Raw genomic sequence first — 25,766 nt, forward strand, 5'->3', positions numbered from 1 at the left:
ATGTTGTTTCTTAAAGACGTTTTCGGCGGATATTTTGAGGACGGTCGTTGACGAACTTTCAAAGGTGTATACGCCTGCAAGGGAGTACCATCGGTGCCTACTGACCTCCCCAAACGCATCTCGCCGTTTCCCTCTTTCCATGACCTTTCAGATACGTGAGAGCGGTTTCGGAGAGTAAATTATGAGCAGTCAATTTAGTGACTTGGTAGATAAATGTAGCTACTTTTGTAAGCAACCAGTTGCCAGAAATTTCCTTAAAAGTACGAGTAGCTCAATCAGGCTCAAGATTATGCTATCACTGTTCATTCTCCTTCTTCTAGCTAGTTTTCATTACTAGCTTTCCTTCTCCATGATTATCACAAAGTTTGAAGCCGCAGAAACAGAACGTCTCTATTTTGGAACCATCGGGTGCCGAGACGGTCAGTGCCGAAAAACACCCTCCAGGTTCTAGCTGCACTAAGAGTTCTTGGACGACCTAAAACGCATGAAAGCCCTTGATTCGGGCACCAAAGTCGCTGGAAATCAACCATTAATACAGGTGGCATTAATACAGGAGCCCACGGCATCGACAGCGTTCTTATAAGAGCTAAAGCGCCCAGTTTTTTTTATTATTTTTAGCATAGCTTAGAAATGGCCCAAAGAAATGGCTCTCATGGAAAAGGTATGCGGCAGTGTGCTTTAACTAAATAATTTATTACACTCCTATTTCCTGCCGAAATTCAGGTCAAACGCGCTTGATGCTGACGAAGGAGCCGAGAACGCGTTGCCGTACTGTGCGCGAAAGTGATATGGAAGTGTGGCGCACTCTGGTCCCAAATCTAAAGGCAATAAGGAAGCAAATTACTCACTGGTATCCACCCAATTACTGCGCTTGGGTGGATGCCAATGAGTAATTTGCTCCCTAACTACAAAATTTACTCCATATTGGGGCACTCCCCGAAAAATTTGGCCAAATCAAAAGGCAGTACTGTGATGAAATAATAACGGATGGTCATCTTCATTTCTGCCGCTCCCAAGGCCAAGCGCGGAAGGTCATGAGCAAAAATCGAATCAACCCTGTAAAGTGAGGCACAACGAAGCACACCCTCTTAAAACCACTATGAATCAAGCTGGTAGCATTGCAGTGAACTAACATATAGCAGCTTCAAAATGGTATATATACGAAGAGCATTTTGAAGAATGTGGCTTAGCACCCTTTTTTGGTAGTTTTAACTCCCCTTTAGTTACTTTTGCTTTGCATTATAACCTTTTTGGCCGCAGGATTTGTCAACACTTGACTTCTGTGGTTGTTAACCGTGGCCTGTAAGAAGCACCGATGCGCATATCAAGGTCTCTAGGGTAATTACGAGGAGCTTGAGTCTCAGTGAAACTTAGCGTGCTGAGGCGAGAGTTAAGGCTGCCAATTTTAAAAACACGAGTCTCAGGCCTACCGTTCAGTTTAGCGGAGATCGCATGCACGGCAACGTCGAGAGGAATCCATAGGTTATGAAAGCCATCGTAGCTTAACCTTACCCCACGCTTATGCGTTGTTAGCTAGCAACTCTGTATTATAATGAAGTACCGGTAGCAGTAAGAAGACGCGTTTTTCTCTCTTGTTTCTGACCCATGGGCAAAGCAGAAGAAATTGCATAATGCATCTAAGTGCGGAATAGCACATTACGCACAGGGAAGCGTTTATTTAATTTTTGTAGCTCAAATATGGCGGGAAAGGTCTGTCGTGCTTGAGTATTCCGGAAATATTCAGGGTCCAGAAGACCTTGCGGGCAGCAGAGTCCACGGTGACAAAATGAAATTGAGTTGCTTTCCCCATCTCTCAGACATTCGTGGAAATTATAACCCTTTTCTACATGAAGTCGGTCAGTTCATCAGGGCTGCAGTCGGTGAATTCCAAGCAATTTTTCTTTTTCTCGACTGCTGGGGTCATCTGCGAGTAGGTTTTACTCCATGCGAAGTCGAAGACGAACTACCCAAAATCTATTCGACATCAACGCTGCAAACTCTCCGGACGGCTACGAGCACCACACGGCAGCAGACGGCGCAGGCACGAGCACCCGGCAGCTAGGGAGATCGGCGCGGGCCGGCTCAGCGTACGAACCGAAAAGGAACCACTATGCATTTTTATTTCTTTACTCCGCTTCCGCGGAGAGAGGTCTTGGCAGTCGCGTCTCTGTAACTCCGGCGGCGGCGCACGCGCGAGCGACGTCATTGGAGGGGTCCTCGGGAAGCCACCCCGTATCGACCAATCGCGGCGCTGCCAGTCGCCGGTTAAAAGCGCGCGCACGCCGGCTCCTCGGGAATCCAATGCAGTCGCCAGTTGCGAGAGGCGGCAGCTCGAAAGTGAAAAAGCCCCTGGCTCCCGCCGAAGACGTGTCTTGATCAACTCCGGTGCTCATCGCTCGTCGGTTGCCGCGAATTCTCTGGGCGAACACCGTGCTCGCGAACGTCATGAAGACGACCGCTCTTGCTTTCCTGGCACGCTCAGTGGCGCTGTCGTGCGCGCTGCTGCTGTTGCCTCTGTGTGCGTCGGCGCAGCGACCACCGTTCCGTTGTCCACCGGCCGAATCGCTCGGCGTCTGCTCCTGCGACGAAACGTCGGGCGTAGTCCAGTGCGAAGCGCTGGACGATGCGGACGACGTCAGCCGCTCGCTGGCTAACAAGTTCGAAGGCCCCATACCGCACCTGAAACTTATGAACGGCGCTTTCACCACCCTGGATGCGGGCTTCCTGGCCAACGTGAGTGTGGATAGGCTCAACATCAGCACCAGTCTCCTTGAGGAAGTGTCGCCGAACGCTTTCTCCGGCTCCCCTGGCCTTGGATTGATGATGCTGACCAATAACCGGCTTCGGGAGGTCCCCACCGAAGCACTCAAGAAGCTCACGCGACTCCAGACACTCAGCATCCTCGGCACTCGTATTTCGAGACTCAACGGTTCATCTCTAGCCAAACTTGGTAACCTCAAGTTCCTCGCGCTTTCCAATAACCGTATCGAGTACATCGAGCCGGGTGTCTTCAGTCCCAGACTCGAACACCTGGCGCTCGCCAAAAACAACTTGACCAACTTGAACGGTGCCATCCGGAACTTGGGCTCTCTTGGATGGTTATTTGCCGGATCCAATCAAATCGAGTCCTTAGCCGGTGAACTAGAGGGACTGGTTAGCCTGACGGTTCTCAACCTAGAAGATAACAAGCTGACAAGTCTGGAGGGGTGCTTCAAGGATCTCCGCAGTCTTAAGAGACTCAACCTGGCCAACAACTGGATCGAGTATATTGGCGATGCGTTCGCACCATTAAGACATCTTTCGCGCCTGAACCTCTCCAGGAACCATTTGGCCACGCTGGAGCCGCAGGCGTTCGCAAACCTCACGCAGCTTCAGCTTTTGGACTTGTCTGGAAACTTCTTGACGGAGATCGGTCCAGCCCTAAACCACCTGAAGCACCTCAGGATACTGAACCTGTCCCGCAACAGCCTTGCCAGCGTAAGACTTGACGAGATAAAGTGGCTGAAAGAACTGGAAGAACTCGACCTGTCTCGCAACCAGATCACCACCATTGACGGCACATTCGGCCGCTACCTGTCTCGTATCAGGAAGCTGAACTTGTCAGACAACCTGCTCAAGCGGATCCACAATGGCATGCACTACTTGCACGACCTGACCGAACTTGACCTGAGCTACAACAGCATCTCAAGCTTGGACAAGCGGGACCTCGCCAAAAACAAGCGCTTGGGCCGCATCGACATGCAAGGTCCGTGGCGATGTTTCTTGTCTCTCGCGATCCCTGGCTACGCGTCGGCAGAGTTCAGGGAGATGTGCAGGACTTCCCACACGCGCCTGATTAGCTCCTAGGCTAGTGCTCGCCACTTGCGATAGCATTCGAGTGTTTGGGAGCCATCTTGTCGCCCACCTCCCTCCCCGCACTCGCGAGCACGATGCCCGTGCCCCCATCCCTCCACCAGACTCCTCCGCCCGCATGCCCCCTGCTCAACTCATCGACCGACAGCGCATCTGCGACCTTCCAAAGACTCTTGTGGTGTTTTTGCCTACCTGCACGGCTAGCTACCCCTGAAGCCTGCCCTTGCACAAGTGCTTCCCCCCTTGCACCGCACTCTACAACAGCGGACGAACCAGTACCCAGCTGCCCCTGCTCGGTGGCGCATTTAGCTTGTCATTGGTGCGCGAAATTAGGAGATTGAACAGTCTGAACTTACACGCTCGTGCTCAGGTTAGAGGCATCCTCCAGACGCTCGATGGTGACAAAAAAATAGGCTGTGAATTTAGCATCGTTCAGAAGCGTAGAAAGAGCATCGTAGAAAACATGCGATACCCTTTCGTGATTCATTGTTATCGGCTGTCAACGTCAGTTCTAAGCTCCACTCCTAATCGTTGGCGTTGAGTTCCCAATGACAGCTCGCTTTTACGCTGCTTGACAATCCGTCCTTGGCATGCACAGCAGCAGTTATCTACTTGGACGTGCTAGGGAAAACACCCTCGCTCTCTTTTTTTTCTTATTTAACTGGACTCTGGAGTGCACTAAGCTGTCCTTATCAAACGCCTATTGACCTGAGCCCGCTTAGCGCACGCGGGCTTTCTAGACAGCGGCCAGACGGCATGTCAGATACAACGCAGGTGCAGCATGGCTGCAGCAGTTTGGGTAGAACCTGTTTGCGGTTAAGTGGAGGGAATACGATGCCATCGCGTCGGTCACCAGGGCTTCGCATAAAATCGTGTGTAACGTATCTTGGCGCATCTCGTCGCCACATTTGACTAGTCGCTTCACGTACTTAACTATTCTCATCAACGGCGTTACTCGGTGCATCAGCGCACGGTGCCGACGAGTGTCTGAGTAGAAATGGCCGCAAACTCTACACATTAACATTCATGGACGGACGTTGTTGAATCCATCGTCGAATTCTCGTACATTTGAGTGCAAGTCCGCGCTGGTGGTGTTATTTATACAAACGTTGTTATTTATTTGTTCGCGTGACCCGGCGTCGCTACATTATGCTCACTGACACTTCAGGGATTCTGTTGTACATGAAAATGATTTTTTTTTGTATTAAACTGTTTCTTTACGTTTGTCACATTGACTGTTTTTGCTTTACTTCTAACCGCCAAAAGCACTACTGGTCTCGTTTGCGTCAAATCATTATTGCATTTGGCAGAAAAGCATATCGTGTTTAACTTTGCCGGAATCATGCATGAAATGAATGAATGGGGTAGCTTTAGTACTCGCTGCTACCGCATAAAGGAAGGTAATGAACAACATCAAGGTTTGTACATGTATCTTAAACATCAGTTTCCTGTGCAACTATAATGCAATTGTTCATTTGCGTGTGAACGTTGCCTGCATTCACTCCTATTGAGACACTTTTCCGGCAAGTCTAGGGCGTGTTAGCGATAAATAACCTACGACATTGGCGGGGCGGCACTGCGCCTCAGAAGTAGAAAATATGGCCGAAGAGAGCGCGAAAATTTGCGGAGTGAGTGGAATGTAAGGAATCGTAAGAATGATAAAATTTATTCGGTGGTTATTTGATCACAGGAATGTCCTCGAAACCAGACTGCACTGCAGGAACCGCCTGAACGCCTGCTTGGAGCTGTACTTACTCAAACTCACAGCGAACGCCACAAGCAGTCATTCTATCATGTATGCGCTTTAATTTAATCGGTGCTGCAGTAAATACTAACCAAAGAGCGTACTGTTTTTCGTATGCACATTTATCGCACTTTTCGAAAGTCCTCTTCGATGGGTGTGGTGTAATCAGTTATTGAACATAGTAACTACGGGGCAACTATGATTATGAGTTGGCTATTATCTTCGGTGGTTCTCACATCAGTTCGCTCTTTTTATGCAGATATTTGAGCCCTATGCCGAGATTACTTTTCATTTGTTTCCTCATAAGCAGTGAACACGAGCCCTGGGTGTCAAATCATAGCGGTCGGAGTGGGCGTCTTGTTGAAGAGGCGGCGAAGGAACTCAGCTCTCTCGGCTGGCTGGGAACTGTAATAAGGAGAGTAGCCTGATTCAGTGGACTGCAGAACGGAACCAGCAAATGACACCAACACAGTGAAGCGCGCTATGGGCAGCTAGTTTCGGTCTATTAGCTCAATCTGGTCCTCATCAAGCTAAGGGATTGTGAGCAGAAGAAAGGGAGAGCCTGTCAGCAGAGAGCGTGCTCGAGTTAAGGGACAAGGTTTAAGCACATGTGACGTCGGTGCTTGTTGTCGTTGAGATAAGGATACGAAAAACAAACTATGCTGCTGTCTTTCTCCGAGGAATAAAAGAAAAAGGCGGGCGACTGAAGGCTGCAAACATGTTGCCGGATGTATCTTAATGTCGGGTGCATGCTGTTCGCGCAAACAAGATCCCCTCTGCTAACCTTCGCAAGCGGAAGCTTTCTAGCGGACAAAGTCTGCTGCAGGCACACTTTCCATCGTCCAGGTGGCGTCAGGCACAGGGCTTTGTATGGGGAAAGCAAAATCGTCCGCCTTCACCATATTGCTCCTATATTCCTGGAAGTTGTCTTAGCTTTGTACAAGCCAGGTTACAATTACTGCAGTGTGTGAAGAGAAAGGAAAAGTTCTCCGTTTCGGGCTCATTTGCCCCAACAGCCGACACCACCCTTACAAATATTTCTTTAGACAGTCTATAGATTATCCGTATACTTCCGTCTATCATGTCTATTAACTCTCTATAGACAACCCTAGACGACAGTCTACAGGCAATAAAATTCCCATAGACAGTCCATAGACGATCTTTAGATTTATGGCCATACACTTTTTGTAGGCTTTAGTCCATAGACAGTCTATACACTATGAATAGACAAAAAAGAAATATCTATAGGAAGGCAATAGACGGTTTTTATAAGGTCACACTGCATACGTGCCAGGCTACCGGCTTCGCAGGCTTGTCAGTGCACGCCAAGGGCAGGCACGACTCGCCGATGGTTTCAAGAGATCTCGAATCTACACTGCCGATAGCTTCTTCTCGGCTGATTCTCATCAGATAAGGCGAAGCGCGCAGTCAGTTTCGAGGAAAGACATGCGGCCAATCCGTTGGGCCCTCGAGGGGCCGTCGCTCTTATTCCCAAGCAAGCTGACGCTCTCGACCCCTTGTCCGGCGGGCGTACTTCACGCCCCCCACCATGGGCGCGCGTCCGCCATTTTATCACTACCTGGAAAGATAAGCGTGCATCCCTTAATTTCAGAGGAGGCGTCCTCGCATTCGTAAGGCTTCGCTGAGAGTCTCTACGTGACAATGGACGGCGCAATGGTGCAAGGTTAGAGCGTGCCTCGCGCTATCGAAACGAGGCTGCCGGTCCGTTTCCGCGAAATCAGTCGTGCAGGAAGAGTCGTCGACCTCGCGACTGCAGTGCAGTGCGGTCCGACGCCGGTTGCCGAGGGCTTCGGTCCTCCTTTCACCACGCTTCCGCGAGGAAGACGGATAATATTGAATTTATATTGGGGAATGTACGGGCAAATACTGACGCCCCAGATTCGTAAACTGATGTGGGGCTAGTTGTTCAATGCTAAACAAATACAAAACAAAAAGGAAGCGATTAATTTTTGGAAGCGAAGCAAAAGCAAATATTAATATTCTTTTATTTATAGAACAACAGTAATACGTAAAGGCGTAATGTATGTAAAACTTCCGACTTAAATCGGCTTTTTTAGTGACCCATACGTAGGTTCTCTATGCGAAAAAGGTGATCTTTCGGTTATCATCAATACTAAGCCATTTTCTGCCGAGAAAGCAGCATTCGTTCGCGATTGGGCTAGCCGAACGGAAGAATGGATTGCAGTAGTGGACGCCAGAAAGGATGCGACACTCCTCACTGCTAAGAAAATGAAATAAATAATAATATTTAGTTCCAGTCCTGCGTGGGCATCGCTCGGGGGCGCACTTTCTGACAGACTATTAATGACACACGAGGCATTAAACTGCTCAGACAGCCATTGAGCGTATTTTAAGGCCAGCTTCATGCCATTGTTGTGACAGGTAAAAAGCCCACAAATATTAGCACCTGTGGGAAGTTTGTACCTGTACTGCTACAGGTGCAAGCTGGCTGCAAACAGTGTATCTCACCCTCCATCGGTTCATTTACCTATTAGTGGGTATTATAATCATACCTATATAGTCGTAATGAATACAAAACAACTATTACACTTTATATCACACAATCCTCCGGCAGTAGTCATTCGCAGGCCTGTAGCTCCGGACGATGGATGCTTACCCTAAGGAATGGCGAGCTTTGGTATAACGCTGCGCGTGTAAGTGCCTAGACGCGCGCACTAGAATCATTTCATCAACGGCGGATTTAAATCCACGTGTTCAAGAAACATCAGCAATAATTAATTGAGGCTGTTTCACTATACGAATTGTCTGGAGTAGCACAGGTATAAGAGAGAATATTGCGGCTTCAAAAAAACAAAATCGCCTCTGCCCGCGCCACTAGGTGCAGCCGGCTTAATCAGATTCGAAAAAATAAAGGAATGGGTCTTAGCCAATTAATTTTACGAATAAAAAGCGCGATAAAATTCTGCTGTCACCTCTAGAAGAACAGCTTAGGGAACGGGCAAAGCGGAGGATTTATTTGTGAACATGAATATTACACAGTGAATAATGGGAAACATGAGTGTATTCTCCTTTATAGGGTATTTGAAATCTTCTCTTCATGAAGATGCTTAAGAGGAGCGATGTTATTTGAAGTTTCCATTTCAGGTTTCTGAGTGTACGTCTTAGAAGTCTCTGTCTGCCTCCCAAGAAGAGCTGAGCTGAAAAAGACAAAAATCATTAAATTCCCCGGGTCGACGAGAAGAAACAGTAAGGCGGTCATCTATCAGGACACACCCAAGTCAGCCGCTCTCTAATTACAGGAGGCTGCTTGAGAAGAAAACGGTGCGCGTATCAGTAAGAAAAGACCGAAAAATGAAGGATAGGTGTCGCCGTAACCAACCGTTTCCGAAGTACATAGCGGTGACGTCGTTTGAAGTTTGGTGCAAAAGAAAAATGGTAACGAAGAATATCGCTTGCGAATGTTGTGTTACATTTTAGTTTACTGCCTCTAATCCACTTTACGAGACAAGAAAAGCGAAAACAGATTAAGTCCGGAAATTGAATGAACCAATCCACAACACTCCGTCAACAATCTCGCTGGTTTGAATTGGTGCGGCGGGATGAAATATTCCAGCTTCAGCTCATGTATATGAAAAGCCAGTGTACGGTGTCGAAAATATTGAAAACGAATAAAATAGAAAGAGTGAAATATGGATTCTTTCAAGAACTTAACGCAGTTTCCCTCAAAGTTGCCGCATATGGAAGCGCTGTGTGGATACATCGAAGTACTTGCGATGCAGAAAAGTCCAAAGCAACGCAGTAGAGGCGCCACAGTCAGCGTAGTGCACTTTATTTCAACTGATTATTTTCTCAAAATTCTTGTGCAGGTAGGCACATTTTTGCAGAAAGGCTCATGTCGGGCACATGTACGCTATGAGGAAATCGTACTGGGTTAAGATGCGACAAACGAGCAAGAAAATGTAAATTTCTATGCCTAGAGCAGTTTACGCAGAGCCTGCGGCTTGTCCACAGCACAATCTAGCGAAAGGAGGAAACGACTACTCCCCAGCGCGCAGCTGATTATCTGCTCGCCCTTGAAAACGGTCTATAGCCATTCTGGGCACTGAAATCGCATAGCACACGAACACAAAAAGTGCCCGTGTGCTGTGCGATGTCAGTGCACGTTAAAGATACCCAGGTGGTCGAAATCATTCCGGAGCCCTCCACTACGGCACCTCTTTCTTCCTTTCTTCTCTCACTCCTTCCTTTATACCTTCCCTTGTGGCGCGGACGGGTGTCCACCGAGATATGTAAGACAGTTACTACGCCATTTCTTTTCCTCAAAAACCACTAATTTATGAAGGCGGCGGTCTTCATATTGTAACCACTCTTTTCGTGACCGTTCTTCATCGAAAAAAGAAGGGGCCCAGCGATGTTTTACGACATAAAAACATTTGGCCAACCTCCTGTAAATCAACCCCGTAGGCTTCAACGACAGTCTGCCAGAACTGTCCTTACAAAAGTGAAGCCTACCAAAAGTAGAAAAGCAGTCTACAGTGAGTTCCTGCAGGCTTTACAAGCAAAGGTGCGTAACTTCTCAAGATATGTGGAGTGGTTATCGCGGAGCGCGAAGCAAACACCGCTCAGTACTGGATGGAGGGGCACAGGCGGCTCACCAGGGGCCACTGGTATCGGACGGCGCTATCTGTAGGCAGTGAACTCGGGTGTCCGTTCTTCGCGTTGCTTTTGCAAGCCATACACGCCTACCTCTTTTAAGCAATAATTGTTTTTTTGGGGAAAGGAAATGGCGCAGTATCTGTCTCATATATCGTTGGACACCTGAACCGCGCCATAAGGGAAGGGATAAAGGAGGGAGTGAAAGGCGAAAGGAAGAAGAGGTGACGTAATGGAGGTCTTCGGTATAATTCCGACCACCTGGGGATCTTTAACGTGCACTGACATCGCACAGAACATGGGCGCCTTAGCGTTTTTCCTCCATAAAAATGCAGCCGCCGCGGTCGGGTTCGAACCCGGGAACTCCGGATCAGTAGTCGAGCGCCCTAACCACTGAGCCACCGCGCGGGACTCTTTTAGGCAAAAAATTTCCTTTTTCGAAGACGCTTTGCCGTCAATAGCTCGTTGCATAGGGGCAATGAGAGCGTTGGACTTAAAAACGATAAGCGCCCGGGAGAGCTGACCCTTCCCAACTTTTATTTGTACACCCGACACTAGGTCGGGACAGTGTAGAAGGCGACCTGAACACTGACGACTTTCATTTGAACTTGTTCATGTCGCCGAGACATCTCAAAATGCAAAAATAAAAGAACTCAGACGTGAGAGGAACCTAGGGGCAGATTGTTTTGTTTTAGGGCATCCGATCGAAGCCGCGGTGATATGCTTGACGCCTTTCTCGTTAACGGCCATATCTTCCAATGCGAAGTTACGGCTTCGACAGTAAAGAACACAGCGCTAAGGTGCAGATAAACGGCGTTGGTGTCAACGTTTGAACCTCTCGCATGTTCCTTCGCTATGCCTCTTCCACCTGTCCCCTTCTCCTCGAGTACACCTGCCTGCTTTTGCAGCTCGAATAGTGCTGTTTAGTAAATCACCCACTGGATTATGGTGCAACTGCGCACCTGGTGTAGTTATTTTTTTCATTAATAACGCTGGTACACAAAAAGCTTATAGAATAAAAACGTCATGTGGATTCTTGCAGAGCAATGCAAGGGCATTTACAAAGGCTGACAGCATGTTTCATGAACCCAGGGACAACCTCGCTCGCGACTAACTTTCCTACTGTAAGCGAAGTGAGCGTTCCTGTCAACAGTGTCTGTCTGCGATGATAGTGGGAACGCTAGTGTGTTAAGCAATATAGGGCAAGCTTTCAGCAGGCTACCCAGAAGCGATGACGTTACGTAATACAAATAAGAATCCCTCTGTTATCGAGAAGCGTAACGCTCTTGCAGTGGCATCTGAGCATGAAGGAGCCTTTAGACAAAACAAAAAGAGAAAGCTGAGGGGCGCGGAAGGGGATGACATCCTTGCAAGAGCTTCTTCTGTGAGTATATTACTCTGATTGATGGAATGATAGATATACAGACAGGGAGACAAGCAGGTCAGACAGGCGGAGGCCGAGGCAGGGCAGGGCAGGGCGGGTAGGCAGGGCAAGGCGTGGCAGGAAGGTGTGGCAATTTTCATCACTGCTTGTATAGGCTACTCTCTCGTTCTCCTGCATCAATGTTCTACCACCCTTCTGCTACCTGAAAGCCGGCTGCGCCTTAATTTCTTTTAAATTGTGTGCCGTATTTCTGTGCTGTGGTCTCTTGTAGAGCACATGCCACTGCCGTATACGTTGAACCGCAACAGGAGCCATTCGGCTATTGTGTTGAACAGCAATGAAACGACAGCCGGCGCAAGAAAAATCTTCGCTGGTCTGCTTTCATCGCCTTGTCCGTTCGCGACCGCTCGCTGTCGACAAGTTCGGAGAATGCGCCGTGCCCTTATACTACGAGAGACCGCAGTTCCGAAAAGTGCGGACGACGCCGCGCCGCTTTAGCGGCTACGAGTTGGCCACTTGAAATGGCCATTATTGCGCTCGGTGCTCCTTTGCTTCTCTCTCTCTCTCTTTTGCACTACGCCGACGTTAGAATGGCAGCGTACTGGTGTTCAACCTTATAGAGTTCAAGCGCGCGTGTGGTATATGCGCACCTGCCGCACAGGCGGAAAATTGCCACAAATGGCGAAACACGACAGTTGTCTATCGTAGATGATGACCTGATTTAAATGGCGCGACTACAGCTTGGCCAAACAGTGCCATGGCTAACAGTGTCGAGGTGTGCGCAATGTGTGGTATCCGTTTTTCAAGAATTTCACCCAGAGAAGCCGAGCACCAGACCAGGGTAAAGTTGGTACCTTTTGTAGGCGTGGGCGAATATTCTAAATGATGTCGAATTCCGAATAGAACTTCGCCGTATCCTATTCACTGAACGAATCTTACGGTGGATATTCTAAGTCACTGGAAACAACCCAAGTGCGTTTTGAAGGTTTCAAATAGCTTTCGAAAAAAAAAACTGAAAACCTCGTCATTTTCTTGAATGACAATTGGCCAAAACGGCCCTCTGCGGTGGCGCACTGTACGCACCGCAATAAGTCTACGCTGGCTTGAAGATTCAGGGCCCCAACGCATTCCATTCGTGAGGCAGCAATTGCAAATCTCATAAATGGCGTCCACGCTTGGCTGATGCAGTAGTGCTCAGCCAAGCCAAGCTCCTAAAATTCGTTTGAAAGTTGGTTTTCTGAGAAAAAGAAATGGCGTAGTAATTGTCTCATATATCTCGGCAGACACCCGAACCGCGCCGTAAGGGAAGGGGAGGAAGCTGGGAGTGAAAGAAGAAAGAGAGAAAGAGGTACCGCAGTGGAGGGCTCCGTATTAATTTCTACCACCGGGGGATCTTTAACGTGCACTGACAACTGACAGCACACGGGCACCTTTTGCGTTTCGCCTCCATTGAAACGCTGCCGCCGCGGTCGGGGTCGAAGACGGGCACTCCGGCTCAGTAGCCGAGCGCCCTAACCACTGAACAACATGAACTGGTGGCCGAGTTGGTCAGACATAGTTCTTGTAAACCAGCGCAACGGCTCGAAGCCAAACATCAGCGCTGTGTTTTGTCCCTTTCTGTTTGGCTTCGAGGCGTTGCGCTGGTTTACAAGAACTAACCACTGAGCCCATCCAGAATTCTGGCAACAAACCACATAGCAGAGTACAGTGGGACTGAATCTAATCTCGTTTCTTTGTCATGTTGTTTCGCGTGTTATACTGTAAGAAATATTTTTTTTTGAAGCACTCTTTGAAGTCGCTACCTGCGAGGCTGCACACTCGGTCTGCGAACACTATTCTGTGAACGCACTCTGACGGGAGTGCGCTCTTCAGCGAAAGACACTCCACTTATTCCATGTGGCTTTACCAGACGGCACCTATAAGCGGTGATACTCATAGTAAGTGCACTTAACTTGCGCCCTTGATAGAGGTATAACACACTCATGCATCCGCCTCATAAGTTGTGCGCGCACGACTTGCGATCGCAGTGCGAAGCTTAGCGTGTGCTGGTGGAGAATAAAACGGAAATCAAACTGGGGGAAAAAAAGTATTGAAACGAAATAGACAGCAGGAACTTTCATCGTCTTGTAGAGGTTAACAAAAAAAAAGGAAATAACTGGATCACCTATAACTGGCGCCGTCTCAGGCAAAACTTGTCACGACCTATGACCGCGACCCTCATGCTACCTGTCGACACGAGTTTCACTGTTGGCACGGGAAGAAGAAACATTCGTCGGGCGGGTTTAGGGAGAAAGTATGTTTCGACGTAGCACGTGACTTTCTTTTTACCGGAGTAAGAAAGCCCTCGCGTAAAAGTAGCACAGAAAGATACGCGCCCCGAGGAGCCTTGGTCACTGCCAGGAAATTAGTAATCACGACCTTCATTATGACCTTTGCACGACACGGACGGCATTGAAGGAATGCATTTCGCCGTTTTTTGAGGACGTACACACAGAAGTTTGGCACCAATATTGTGGCGGGTCGTGACTGGGAGAGGCTGTCCGGGCAGCTTGTGGTTGTTTCCTGATATACCGTGTCGTTTTAGATGAACTTGATAAGCGTGTCTGTTTGGGCGAGTTGGTCTATCATGATGAAAAGTAGAGCTCGATAAGACTGAACAAATCGAAGAGGACACCACATGCGCATGCCATTTCCTCTTCGTTTCGTGGTGTCTTTCGAGCGCGACTTTTCGTCATGTTTTAAATGCGACAGCCTAGAGCATAACATAAAGCCCTTCTTTCAATAATCACTACCCGTACAGTAACGCTGCTGCTTGAGCTGTGTTCTCAACCCGTCGACGACAGCAGCAAAAACGTATTGCGCGACAAGTGATAATGCCTGATCAGGGAATACCATGCACGATGTTGAACTTAAAAGTGTGCGTCCTCACTGGAAGAGAGAAATGTACCAAATGTGTCGTACTCCTTGGTCACATTTGAACAGACGATTACTTTCCTGAAAAATATAACTAAGCCCTTGTTTCTTATCTGCGCTAATTACACCGTTAAACGAAAAGAAAAAATGAAATTCCTATATTGTGTCTCGTTGAACTGAGTGTGGTTATGATGCCTGGCGGGGCTGGCAGTACAACAAAATCCAGACGCCGCAGCTAAGCAGCCTTCGACTCGTGGGGACGGCGGTGAGGTGAAGTATTCGTAGCACCCTCAGCGGGAACCTAAACCACGCCTTCAGAGAATGGATGAAGAAAGGAGTGAAATAAATGCAGCAAGAAAGACGAGAGTTGAGGGGACGAGATTCGTATTAAATTCGTGCGAGAGTGCATGCTATCCAAGTAGGGCGAAGTAGAAGAAAATTGCCTGTGAAGTTTCTCGGCAGAAGCAGCAGCTTAGTTGCGCATTGAAGGCTCCTGGAATGCACGTGGAAAGTTCACCCTTCGCCTTACTGTGCTTCTCCTCCCTTAGGCCTTTAAGGCATCCAGCAAAAGCTGCCCGCGAAGGCTTGTAGAAAAGCTTTTAAATGGCTGATTCCCGAATTACACGGTTAATATTTCAGCCTGGCAGACTTTGACGATAAACACCTTGCCGTCCTCGCTGAAGTAGGATGACGTCGGCATAAATTGCCCTGTTGATGTCTTGGTCGGAAACAATTATTGTTATCTAGGTGGCTGTCGGGCAGGGAGTCCACTCGTGAAATCCGACCTACTTGATAACATGAGTCATGTTGCGAGGGTTGCACATGCGCGCCTGCTTGTGTGCTCTCAGGGGTGTAGGTGAATGGCCCGAGGTGTTTCAATTGAAAAAGGGTGGTGAGAGGATCCTGAAGTTTTACAATCCCTCCATCATCACATGCCGGTGCGCGCACGCACGCACGCACGCACGCACGCACGCACGCACGCACGCACACACACACACACACACACACACACACACACACACACACACACACACACACACACACACACACACACACACACACACACACACACACACACACACACACACACACGCACGCACACACACACACACACACACACACACGCACACACACACACACACACGCACGCGCACACACACACACACACACACACACACACACACACACACACACACACACACACACACACACACACACACACACACACACACACACACACACACACACACACACACACACACACACACACACACACACGCGCGCGCGCGCACACACACACGCACGCGCACACACACACACGCACACACACACGCGCGCACACACACGCACACGCACACACACGCAAACACGCACGCACGCACGCACACACGCAAACACGCACACACACGCACACGCACACACGCACACACACGCGCGCGCACACACACGCACACACATGCGCGCGCGCGCGAGGAGGGAGGGTGTGAGATAAATAATGGACTGCCTGAGCATGCGAAAATCGCAAAATTTACGACCACAAAATCCCTGCTTCCAGATGAATTTCAAGGAATTCAAGGAAGTACGCCGTTGCGGGTATGTCTGTCTCTCAAAGATTCACGAACAGCAAAGGATACGTAGGCAAACTCAGGTGTGTCTTCTGCTCACCTGGTGCACATATCGTTGGGACATTTTGCGTCTCAGCATTTTGTGTCACCTCTGCTAGTGGGAATTTCGACTCCCTCGATACTTTATTTCACGAAGTTCAAAAAGAAAATCCCGGATTTCTGTGCTTGCTTCTCATAAGAGACGCAAAACAGTGGAGATTCATGCATGTGCACGAGAAAAGCCTAATGCATGTCTTTTAAAAACACTTTTTTATTTTGGCTCGTACTTGAATAACGAGACGCAAATTTGCGCCTGAGATACTCGCGACACATACGCCTTCACGTAATGGGCAAAAACTTCTGTCTTTTCTTTTCTAATATGCGGTCTTTCCGGGCCGTCAGCTGATAAATGAGTCGCATCGTCGCCTCTGTACTAGCGGCTTAAGCATGCAAGGGCGGCGAAGTAACGACTGCGCCTTGCCGGGGGCTTCCCGACTGGTGCTTAGCTACGCGTGACGTGAAACTTCATCCGCCGCGCGTTGAAAGCTGTCAGCGTCGGGCAACAAGGCTCTCGAGACTGGGAAAAAGAAAACAGAAATGAACAAACGACACAGGCGAACACCTTGCAGGCGGCAATTAATCATCGGCTCTGGTTCGCGACGCGCTCCGCCGCCCCTCGTAATTATTTGCTCTAGACTGCGTGGGGGGCATTCCTTTTTATTTTGTTCCGCGGTCTCAATGTGAAATTACTGCTCTCTTTTCAGCTTGCTCTTACGGCGTGGTGGCTGGAGTTTGATAGGAAAAGTGCTCAAAGGCTGTGGGGATGCATACTATGCGACATTGCAAGGAGCCGAAGAGGATCTTTTCTTTGAACTTGCTTTTTTACAAAGTCATCGTGTGTTGTACATGTGCTTTTCTAGTTATCATCTGCCATATCTTTGTCTCCTTTCCTGACAAAAGATGTTAGATTAACACCTGAAAAGAAGGAACAGAAGGCAGCTAGAGAGCGGCTTTTGCAGGCGAGATAGGAGCGTTCACAATGTAAACAATGGAACAGACAGATAAGTGACACAAACATTTGACGTTTTGGAGAGGCGTTGATACTGCATACACTAAAACAAGACTAACGTCGATGGCGTTGAGAATGCTCATGAGGATCATGCTAGATATGATCGCTGGTGACATCAAACGCGCAAAGTCGGTAATAATTGGCTTTAGCGATAAGGATGCGTACAAACATTAAGGCAGAATGGAGACACTCCGCAGGAGTGATTTTCAATCAGGAATGCCTGCATGCAAGTAATTCTAATGGCGCCTGCATCATGCTTTGGTATTAAAGGGGCATTGAGGACGAATCAACAGATATGTATCAATGGGGTTATCACCAACATTGTCATCATCAGCCTAACTACTGTGAATAATAAACAAAGGCATCTCCCATACCTCTACGAATAGCATGGTCCTGTGCCAGCTGTGGCCACCTTATCCCCACTAACTTAATAATGTCGTCCACCCATCCGACTTATATCCCTTCTCTGCTTAACTTGCCTTCTCTCGGAATCCGTTTCGTTATCATTAGTGACAGCCATTTATTCTGCCTTCCCATTAGATGCTCATTTCCGCTTTTTGATTTCGACTAAGATGTCGTTAAGTCTCCTTCTTTCCCTGGCCCACTCTGCTCTCTTCATGCTACAGCTATCTTTCTTCCTTTCCGTACCTCGCTGAGTTTTCCTTATTTAAGTTTAAGGGGCACAGGTGCTACTTTAAGCTGTCTTAGGCAGCTTTGTGCCCAGTGTCCCCTCTTCTCACTGTAATGTGTGTTAGAGAAATAAACGTTAGATTTCACCGCCGCGGTGGCTCAGTGGTCATAGCGCTCGGTCGTTGACCCGAAAGACGCGGGTTCGATCCCGGTGTCCCTCACAGCCTGAGTCACTTTGGGACGTTAAACCCCCATAAACAATTAACTTTCATTTAAAAGTTTAGTCTGTTTCGTTTGCCTCCGTACTTCGGTCTGTAGGTCAGTGCAGCTAAGATGCAGTTGATATTTATTTTTTTGAGGCACACTCGTATACTGCCATTCGTTTTGCTACAATACCTGCCAAATGCGCTCCACCGAATTCTTAGTATTGTAGTTATTTCATTCTCCTCGTCCGGATCTGCGGTCAATGCTTCCTTAAGTAGAGGTATTCCTTTAACACTTCCAGCTCCTCTCTACTTATCATGAACTGCTGTTATTCTCCGACACTGTTGAACATTTCTTTAGTCTTCTGCATATGAATTTTTAGACCTACTGTTCTACTTTACCTCTCTAGGACATTGATCATTCTTTGAATTGTGTCCCCTGAATGACTTTTCAAGGAAATTTCATCAGCGAATCGAAGATTACTAAGGCATTTTCCCCTTAGTCTTACTCCCAACTCATCCCAATCAATATCTCTGAATACCTTCCTTTAAGAAAGCATTCGACTGTATCAAGTATGGTATACTCATCTCGAAACTACCTTTTTATGATATCAGAGGCCTAGCACTTAAGCTCCTGAAGAGCCACCACCATCTGTTGTAATGAAAATAATAAAACCATAATAATTAAGGATATCAGATATGATCTCTCCTGCGCCGTTCACCGCGTGTTATTTGACTGTCTTTTCTAAAACGTGTGAAGCGTGCATTTATCTATAATTATTTTTTTTCTTTTGCGGAAAGTTCTCGACATTACAGGGTTAAGAAAATACCGAGAGTGTAAAGACGTTGTTCAATGTTATTACCAATTTTTTCTCAAATCTTCAGCAGCGCGGACTCAGTTGATTTACGTTTCTTAAAACCGTATCCATACTCAGTTATTAAAATATTCTTGTTCAGGTGATTGATTAGTCTGTTGGTTAATAGCCTCCTCCACAATTTTTGAAAATAAACGCAGTGTAGATATCGGCCTGTAGTTACCTATATTGGTCACTTCACCACCTTTGGGCAAAACGGTGGCTTTTTAAAATTTTATTTTGTCACGAAACACTGCTTTGCAAACACCTGGTTAACTAAATGACAAGGCACGTAGCAAGTGAGATCAGAAACAGCTTTGGTCGGTTTAATACTGATTCCATCATAAGCAGAAGAGAAGCGAGTTTACACGTCGCTTATAATACTAATGATTTCAGCGGGAGTAACAGGCTTCAAAAACATTGGATTTGAAGTAACGTTCTGAACATTAGACGCTGGCTCTGATATTGCCTGTGAGTGTGCTGCTCCAAAATCTAGAAAACTTTGATTGAATTCATTAACAAGACATTTTCCGCTCAAAAAGTGACCACCCATCTCCATTTCAACTGGTGTGCCGTGTGAGGTTGGCCTTATAAGGCCGTTTATCATTAGCCATGCTTTCCGCAAATCAAAGTAAATACTCTTGAATTTACTAGCGTAATACCTGTAGCGGGACTTCTTTATTTCGGTTCCCAGCTTGTTCCTCAATTTTTTATACTCTTTTAGTGCCGATATGTGTCTAGATATTATAAACTTGCTCAATAGCTCACTGCATAACTTTATCTTAATCAAGAGATCACGAGTTAACCACGGCTTTCTTCCTTTATTGCTCTTTACTTGTGGCACGGAGGGAAATGCATCATTATATAATTTGATTATAAGGTTCCGAAATTGATTTTACAATGCGTTCGGATCATTCAATGGCAGAAAACCGCTCCAATCTACATTAGATACTAGCTGGCGAAAATAGTCAATGTTATCGTTTGATATAAATCTAACATTGCTAACTACAGATTTCTGTCCGGTTCGACGTGAGGAGAGATTCGGAAGAAAACAAAACTGTGCTAAATGGTCACTTACATCACTCATAAGAACATCAGCTTCTGTTTCATTATTTTCACTTTTGGTTCAATGGAATAAGATGATGTTAGGGTTCTTCCAAGATTCTGATGCGCTCGAAATCGTGGGGCGTTGCATATAAAGTGTGGTCAATTTCTTCGGCACACTCTCCCCATCGTCATTCAACAGATCTAGGGTTACCTGATCCTAACCAGCTGCTTTCCCGCTTTCTATTGTTTCTAAGGCTTTGTTTACTTACTCTTTCGTTACCTGCCGGATGTCCGGCTCCTTCACATCACTGCCTCCGTCATTAGCGTCCTAATTGTTTCAGCTGCTCTAGAGATCTGTGTAGAAGTCTTCGGCTGCTTTAACTACGTTATTCATATTGGTATTGAGATGGCCCTGCTTTTCCATTAGCGCTGATTTTTGCCAGGGCCCTGCTCCTTCTTTACCACTTTAAGGCCACTTCCATTCTTAATAGCGTGCTCTATTCTCTGCATATTATAATACTTTATAATCGACTAATGAACTCATTAAAATTGACTAATTATAAACGACTAGCTTTGACAGCTCTGCCAGTTCTATGCTAGCGGTGGGGTTAAAGGCGTTCATGCTTTGAGTGTTCTAATCAGACCTTTCCTCTCCTGCAAGGGCTTAACAGTATCCTGGGTAGCTACCATTCCCGTGTTGCGCACTTCATAATGATACCTGTGAGATGATCATTCATTGCTTCAATACTAAGGTCATCGTTTTTGGTTAAAGCGTAATATCTCTTAAAGTATTTGGTTTTACCCACAAAGAGATCGCTGTCACTAAATAAAGAAATATATAAAGAAGAAAATATAAGAAGTATACAGATGTCGTCACCGGCCGATGCTGCTCGGAGGCCACGCTACAGTACACAGCCATTCGCTTAAAAATGGTGGCAACCATTCTTTTCGGTGAGGGCGTCACGAGTTTGAGTCGACTGGCCGGAATCTTGTTTAATACAGTTTTCTATGCGGAAAATTCGTGTATCGCTGCCGGGAAAATGTCATCATACCTAAAAGATCCAAAGATTCAAATTTTTTCTCACAACGTTAACTGTATGAAGCTGTGCTCAGTCATCTTTAAAGTGACCCAACGCTTAGATTCTAAAGAATTCATTTGCATGGGCGCGGATAACGGCTGGTAAACCGCAGCCTATCTTGTCAACTATCGTGGATGGTCTGTCGTCTATTTGCTGTGATTTTCTACAGCCGATGAGCCGATCTACCTTGGTATGCTTCTACTTCACAAGTTGTTCGGAAATACTCCTTTCGTTCATTTTGGGCAATGTAAGCCACCCGCGACGCTCCATACTAAATTATGTAATATTCGTAACGTTGCTACCTAGCCTTGAAATTTTCTAGCGCCTTCAGAACTGTTCTGGATTGCTCTCACAAATGTTCACTCCTCCAGAAACGAGTCTGCAGCACAAATGGAATTACTTGTGGCGCAATCGAGGCTTGGAAGGATTGGTACATCCAAAAAATGTACTAAAGCTACGTGTGCATTGTCGAAGAAACTGCCGGTGACGTATGGGCACTGAAGACGCACAAGGTAGTATCCGATTGTCAAGATTCAAAGGTATCCATGGACGCATGTCTGGTCCCAACCGCACGGTATAAAAAAATAGTTTTGGACTGCTTCATCGGTTTATCTTGCTTTGGGGGTAAAATGTGTTTCGTATGAAGGGTTGGCGGAAGTGTCATAGAATACGACAGCCGTGAAGGCGAGAGTGCCCAAACATATAAACCTTTTGCTCTTGTCGTCGACAGTGTGCACCTGTCAGGAATGAGGAGCGGAGGTATGCATACACAGATCGAATACAGCGTCCCCTTCGTCGCCGTCCACTACTGTTCATTTCTTCCCTATGCGCAGGAACTCGCTTCACCCGCCTGTGTTACTCAAAAAAAAAGAACTGAAAATTTTAAAATATTCTCGCAGAGTGTTATTTTTTTCTTTCCTCCAACCGCATTCTGGAACACCGCAGCTAGTGGACGTTGTTCAGCCACGCGGCTGAACTCGACCGCACCGAGTAAGGAATGCGGGAGCCAGTTTGGAAAACGCACGCGCAGTATTCACTTTGTCCTGCCTCTGCACTGCCTTTTCGTTTCCCTCTTTTCAACACCGTGCAGCTCCTTCCAACACTGCGCACTTCGTGGTCGTACACTTCGAGCGCGCGCCGTGCATGAGGCGAAGTTAATGGAGTGTCGTAAACATGCAGGTGAAATATCGCCCGGAATGGCGCTGGAACCTGCGTGCAAAGTTGACTATGTTTGCACGTGTGCTTGCGAGCCGAGCGATTACCACCCTTTCTCTCCCTAGAATAAAGAAGGAGGAAGACAAAAAACGGTGCAGAACGCGACAAGAAATGCGTGGTCAGTTTATGACAGGCCGGGTGGAAACTAACTTGGGACGCGGTTTTGCAGGCCGGATTCCCCCCCTCTTTTTCCGTGCCAGTGCCATTTGTCAAAACTTTCTTCGCGCCTTGCGCTGCTGTAGAGGTGCGGTTGACAGCCACCGCCTAAATGAGAGCGCTGTTTCGAGTTCTCCACCTCTGTGGCAAACAGTTACGTAAACACGGTATAGTTGCTGCGTTCTTTTATTTTGACTATTTTGGTTTTTGGTTGGGATATTCAGGTGGTTCGTTGTCGTCGGGGCTGTTCGCTGCGGCGCGATAGCTGGCGACTCTATTTTTGTTTTTGCTGAGGTGGACTTGTATTTAGGTTAAATGAACTTGCCCTCGTCGTACCTCTGGGTCCCCAGTAAACAACCCAAAAACTGATGTGTGAAAGTAAAGCCATAGGATTTTCACACGAACCCAACTTCGCCGCACACATCCAGTAAAGAGAAAGTCCCCAATTTTGATCCGGTAAAACTCCTACTGACTAGTCTCTTACTACTAGTGCAGAAATCGAAGCTCAAAGCAGTGTCCCATACAGTGCCTAATACTCAACTATATATATGTTCATGATTTTTTTGTTAATGTTTATAGCAAGGTCTCAAAGATATATGGCCACTAGAATTGCAGGTGTCGCAATGTTCGCAAAAGAAAACACGTGACACTGAGGGCAGAAAAATTTTTGATGCCCAAACAACTTCTTTTTTTCGCTTTTCTCTCTTCCCTTAATTTCTCGAATGAACGATGGCGAGTCACGTAAATATTCTCGGAACAAGAACAGATAAAACCCTGACACTTCTTCGTTACTAAGTTACTTTCCTTCGCGAATTAACGGTTCTGAAGAGATTCAGGTTATTACGAATCGAAGAAAACGCTTTACAAACACAACAATTAGTCTACGCAAGTGTAAAATTTATTTTGGGTAAGGCTTGCGTTGGAAACGAATTTGTTTCCCCGGGAACAATCGCCTCGCACTTCACGGAGCTCGCATATTCAAACAGCTTCAAACCCATATTTAAAAAAAAAATCAGCACTTTCATTCCAAATATCCGCGCTACCTAGAGCAATAATGTTTTACTTTGATCTTCCTGACAGAGTTTTTCATCAGCTGCCGAGGAGTTCGAAAGCACCTGAGTTCCAATTTATCGACCTAGTATCCTGTAAACAATATGTTTTCGTTACACTACTGATTTCGTTGTATTTTAATACCAATACTTCTCAACTTACCGTTGGTACTGTCCCGACTTTTGTACCCACTTCCTGGATTTTGATTTTTACATCATATTGTCCACTTCCATCATTCCGCATCTGCCTTGTCCCGCTCCAGTTGTGCCTTGTGACACAGTTCTGAACGTCCTTTCATAATAGGTCCCTCACCCATTAGCGCTTGAGGTGGGTGAGGTAAGAATGAATAAATAAATATATAAGTTAAGTAGCGCAGCCTGCAGGAATCCCACACCACTCTATCGTCACAGGAGTTTTGCAGCTATCTATTGAAGTCAATCATAACATACCGTGTGTCCCTGCTAAACGCAACCAATTTTTTAAAGAAACAGCTCCCAATGAGAGTGAAATCAACGGAGTGCTGTTGAGATTAGCGTGCTCTGGACTCCAGTATTGTTTTGTTTTTCAAAGTAAGTTAAGCAAAAAACAAAGTGGCTAACTTTCTAAACATTGGCTTCGGTAATAAACGGGGATTTCAGAAGGACTAGATTGACTTCAATAACATCAGTCTGAAATGTTTACAACGAGGTGCCTTTTACGTAAATCTTTCTTTGCTGTAAATCTCAGGTTCTCCAAATTATTCTGGAGGCCTCCGCTTCTGATTTCCTCAATGTCAACGTGCATATTCGTTACATCATCATCATCATCATCATCATCATCATCATCATCATCATCATCATCATCATCATCATCATCATCACCATCATCATCACCATCATCATCATCATCATCATCATCAGCCTGACTACACCCATTGCAGGGCAAATGCCTCTCCCCTTTGCCAGCTGCGCCCATCCTATTTGTGACATAAAACCGCACATATCAAGCAATTCACCGTCACGTTGTATCATGCCGTGCCATAGGCCACATCACACCATACCATACCATACCGCACCCTAACATACCACACCCTACCATACCATACCATGCCATGCCATCCTATACCATACCATACCATACCTTAACATATCATAGCATACCATTCCATACCATACCACAGCGTACCCTACCACACCACACCATACGATGCCATGCCATACCATGGCATACCACACCGTACCACACCACACCACACCATACTATGCCATACCATACCATACGATACCATACCATACCATACCATACCATGCATACAATACCCTACCATAGATGTCATACCACATTAAACAATGCAATACCATATCATACCAAAGAATAGCATGCAATTATTGTTATACCATACTGTAACATACATACGTACCATATCATTCCATTCATGCCATACTACAGCGTACCACACCACACCACAACATACCATACCATACAATAGACCTCTCCCGGCCTACGTCACGGATGACGTTTCCAAGGAGTGGCGAATGGCATGGCTAGGAGTGGTTGGGAAGACATTCTGCTGCTGGGGGCATGGTGCGGTGGATTTGGCCTCGTGTAGTGGCAGTTTGCTGTTTTTCTCAATGCCATCGAGTTTTCGCTCGGTTGAGGCCAGCCTTATATACTCCTTCCGCTTTCAAAATAGTGAAAACCGGTGAAAAAGAGCAAATGTGGCCAACATCGAGCGCTGTCAGCATCTGCGGCGTGCACTTGGTTGTAAACAGATGTACCCGGCTACCTGTGGGCCCATGTACTTCTGTGTGAAGAAGCACGCACTTAGTTTGCTTTATTATCCATCCGAACGATTCGTACTGAAAGCATGACCGATCGAGCGCTCAATGGCCCGGATAGCATGCGACTGCTGGAAGTGCTCAAAAAACTCCTAGATAGTATTTGCAGTTTATTCCATTTCTGCAGATCGCGTTCAAGCTATAGCTTCTGTCACGAGACAGATCGCAGGGGTATGCCAGCGCCTTGGCCGCTCAGGTACAGCCGCATTCTAATCAGAAATCGTAACATACCGCGCTGGATCAAGCGCTGTGATGCCCGAGGCAAAAAGCGGTTTTACTCGCTTCATTTAAGTTCGCTTTTAAATACTATAGTGCGCCGGCTGCCAGATACCACCCACGACCAGGAGCCAGCCCACCTTTGAAGTTTTGAACTTGAAGGGCTCTGCCAATAATATAGATTTTCACCACCACCCATACGCGCTTAATAAACCCGCTGTTTTGCGTACAGCTGGTTCTAGCGATGCGTATCGCATTGGTTGCTCCGCGCAGCACTTAGACTCGAAGATTTACGTTC

General features: G+C 46.9%; 1 protein-coding gene across 4 annotated transcripts in view; it reads left to right on the forward strand.

Annotated features, from left to right (window-relative positions):
* Positions 1-2,272: 2,272 nt before the first annotated feature.
* LOC144099506 (uncharacterized) overlaps positions 2,273-25,766 on the forward strand; it is a 98,077-nt gene continuing 74,583 nt past the window's right edge. For 2 of the 4 annotated variants that reach the window (XM_077632863.1, XM_077632862.1), the window contains exon 1: positions 2,278-3,745. In XM_077632863.1, coding sequence (XP_077488989.1) covers positions 2,446-3,745 — 1,300 coding nt within the window. In that variant the 5' untranslated portion in view covers positions 2,278-2,445. Of the gene's footprint in view, positions 3,746-25,766 lie in introns of all 4 variants that reach the window. The other 2 variants (XM_077632861.1, XM_077632864.1) reach the window with 2 other exon arrangements.

This window comes from Amblyomma americanum, chromosome 7 (assembly GCF_052857255.1).
Source record: "Amblyomma americanum isolate KBUSLIRL-KWMA chromosome 7, ASM5285725v1, whole genome shotgun sequence".
In the NCBI taxonomy this organism is placed as follows: domain Eukaryota; kingdom Metazoa; phylum Arthropoda; class Arachnida; order Ixodida; family Ixodidae; genus Amblyomma; species Amblyomma americanum.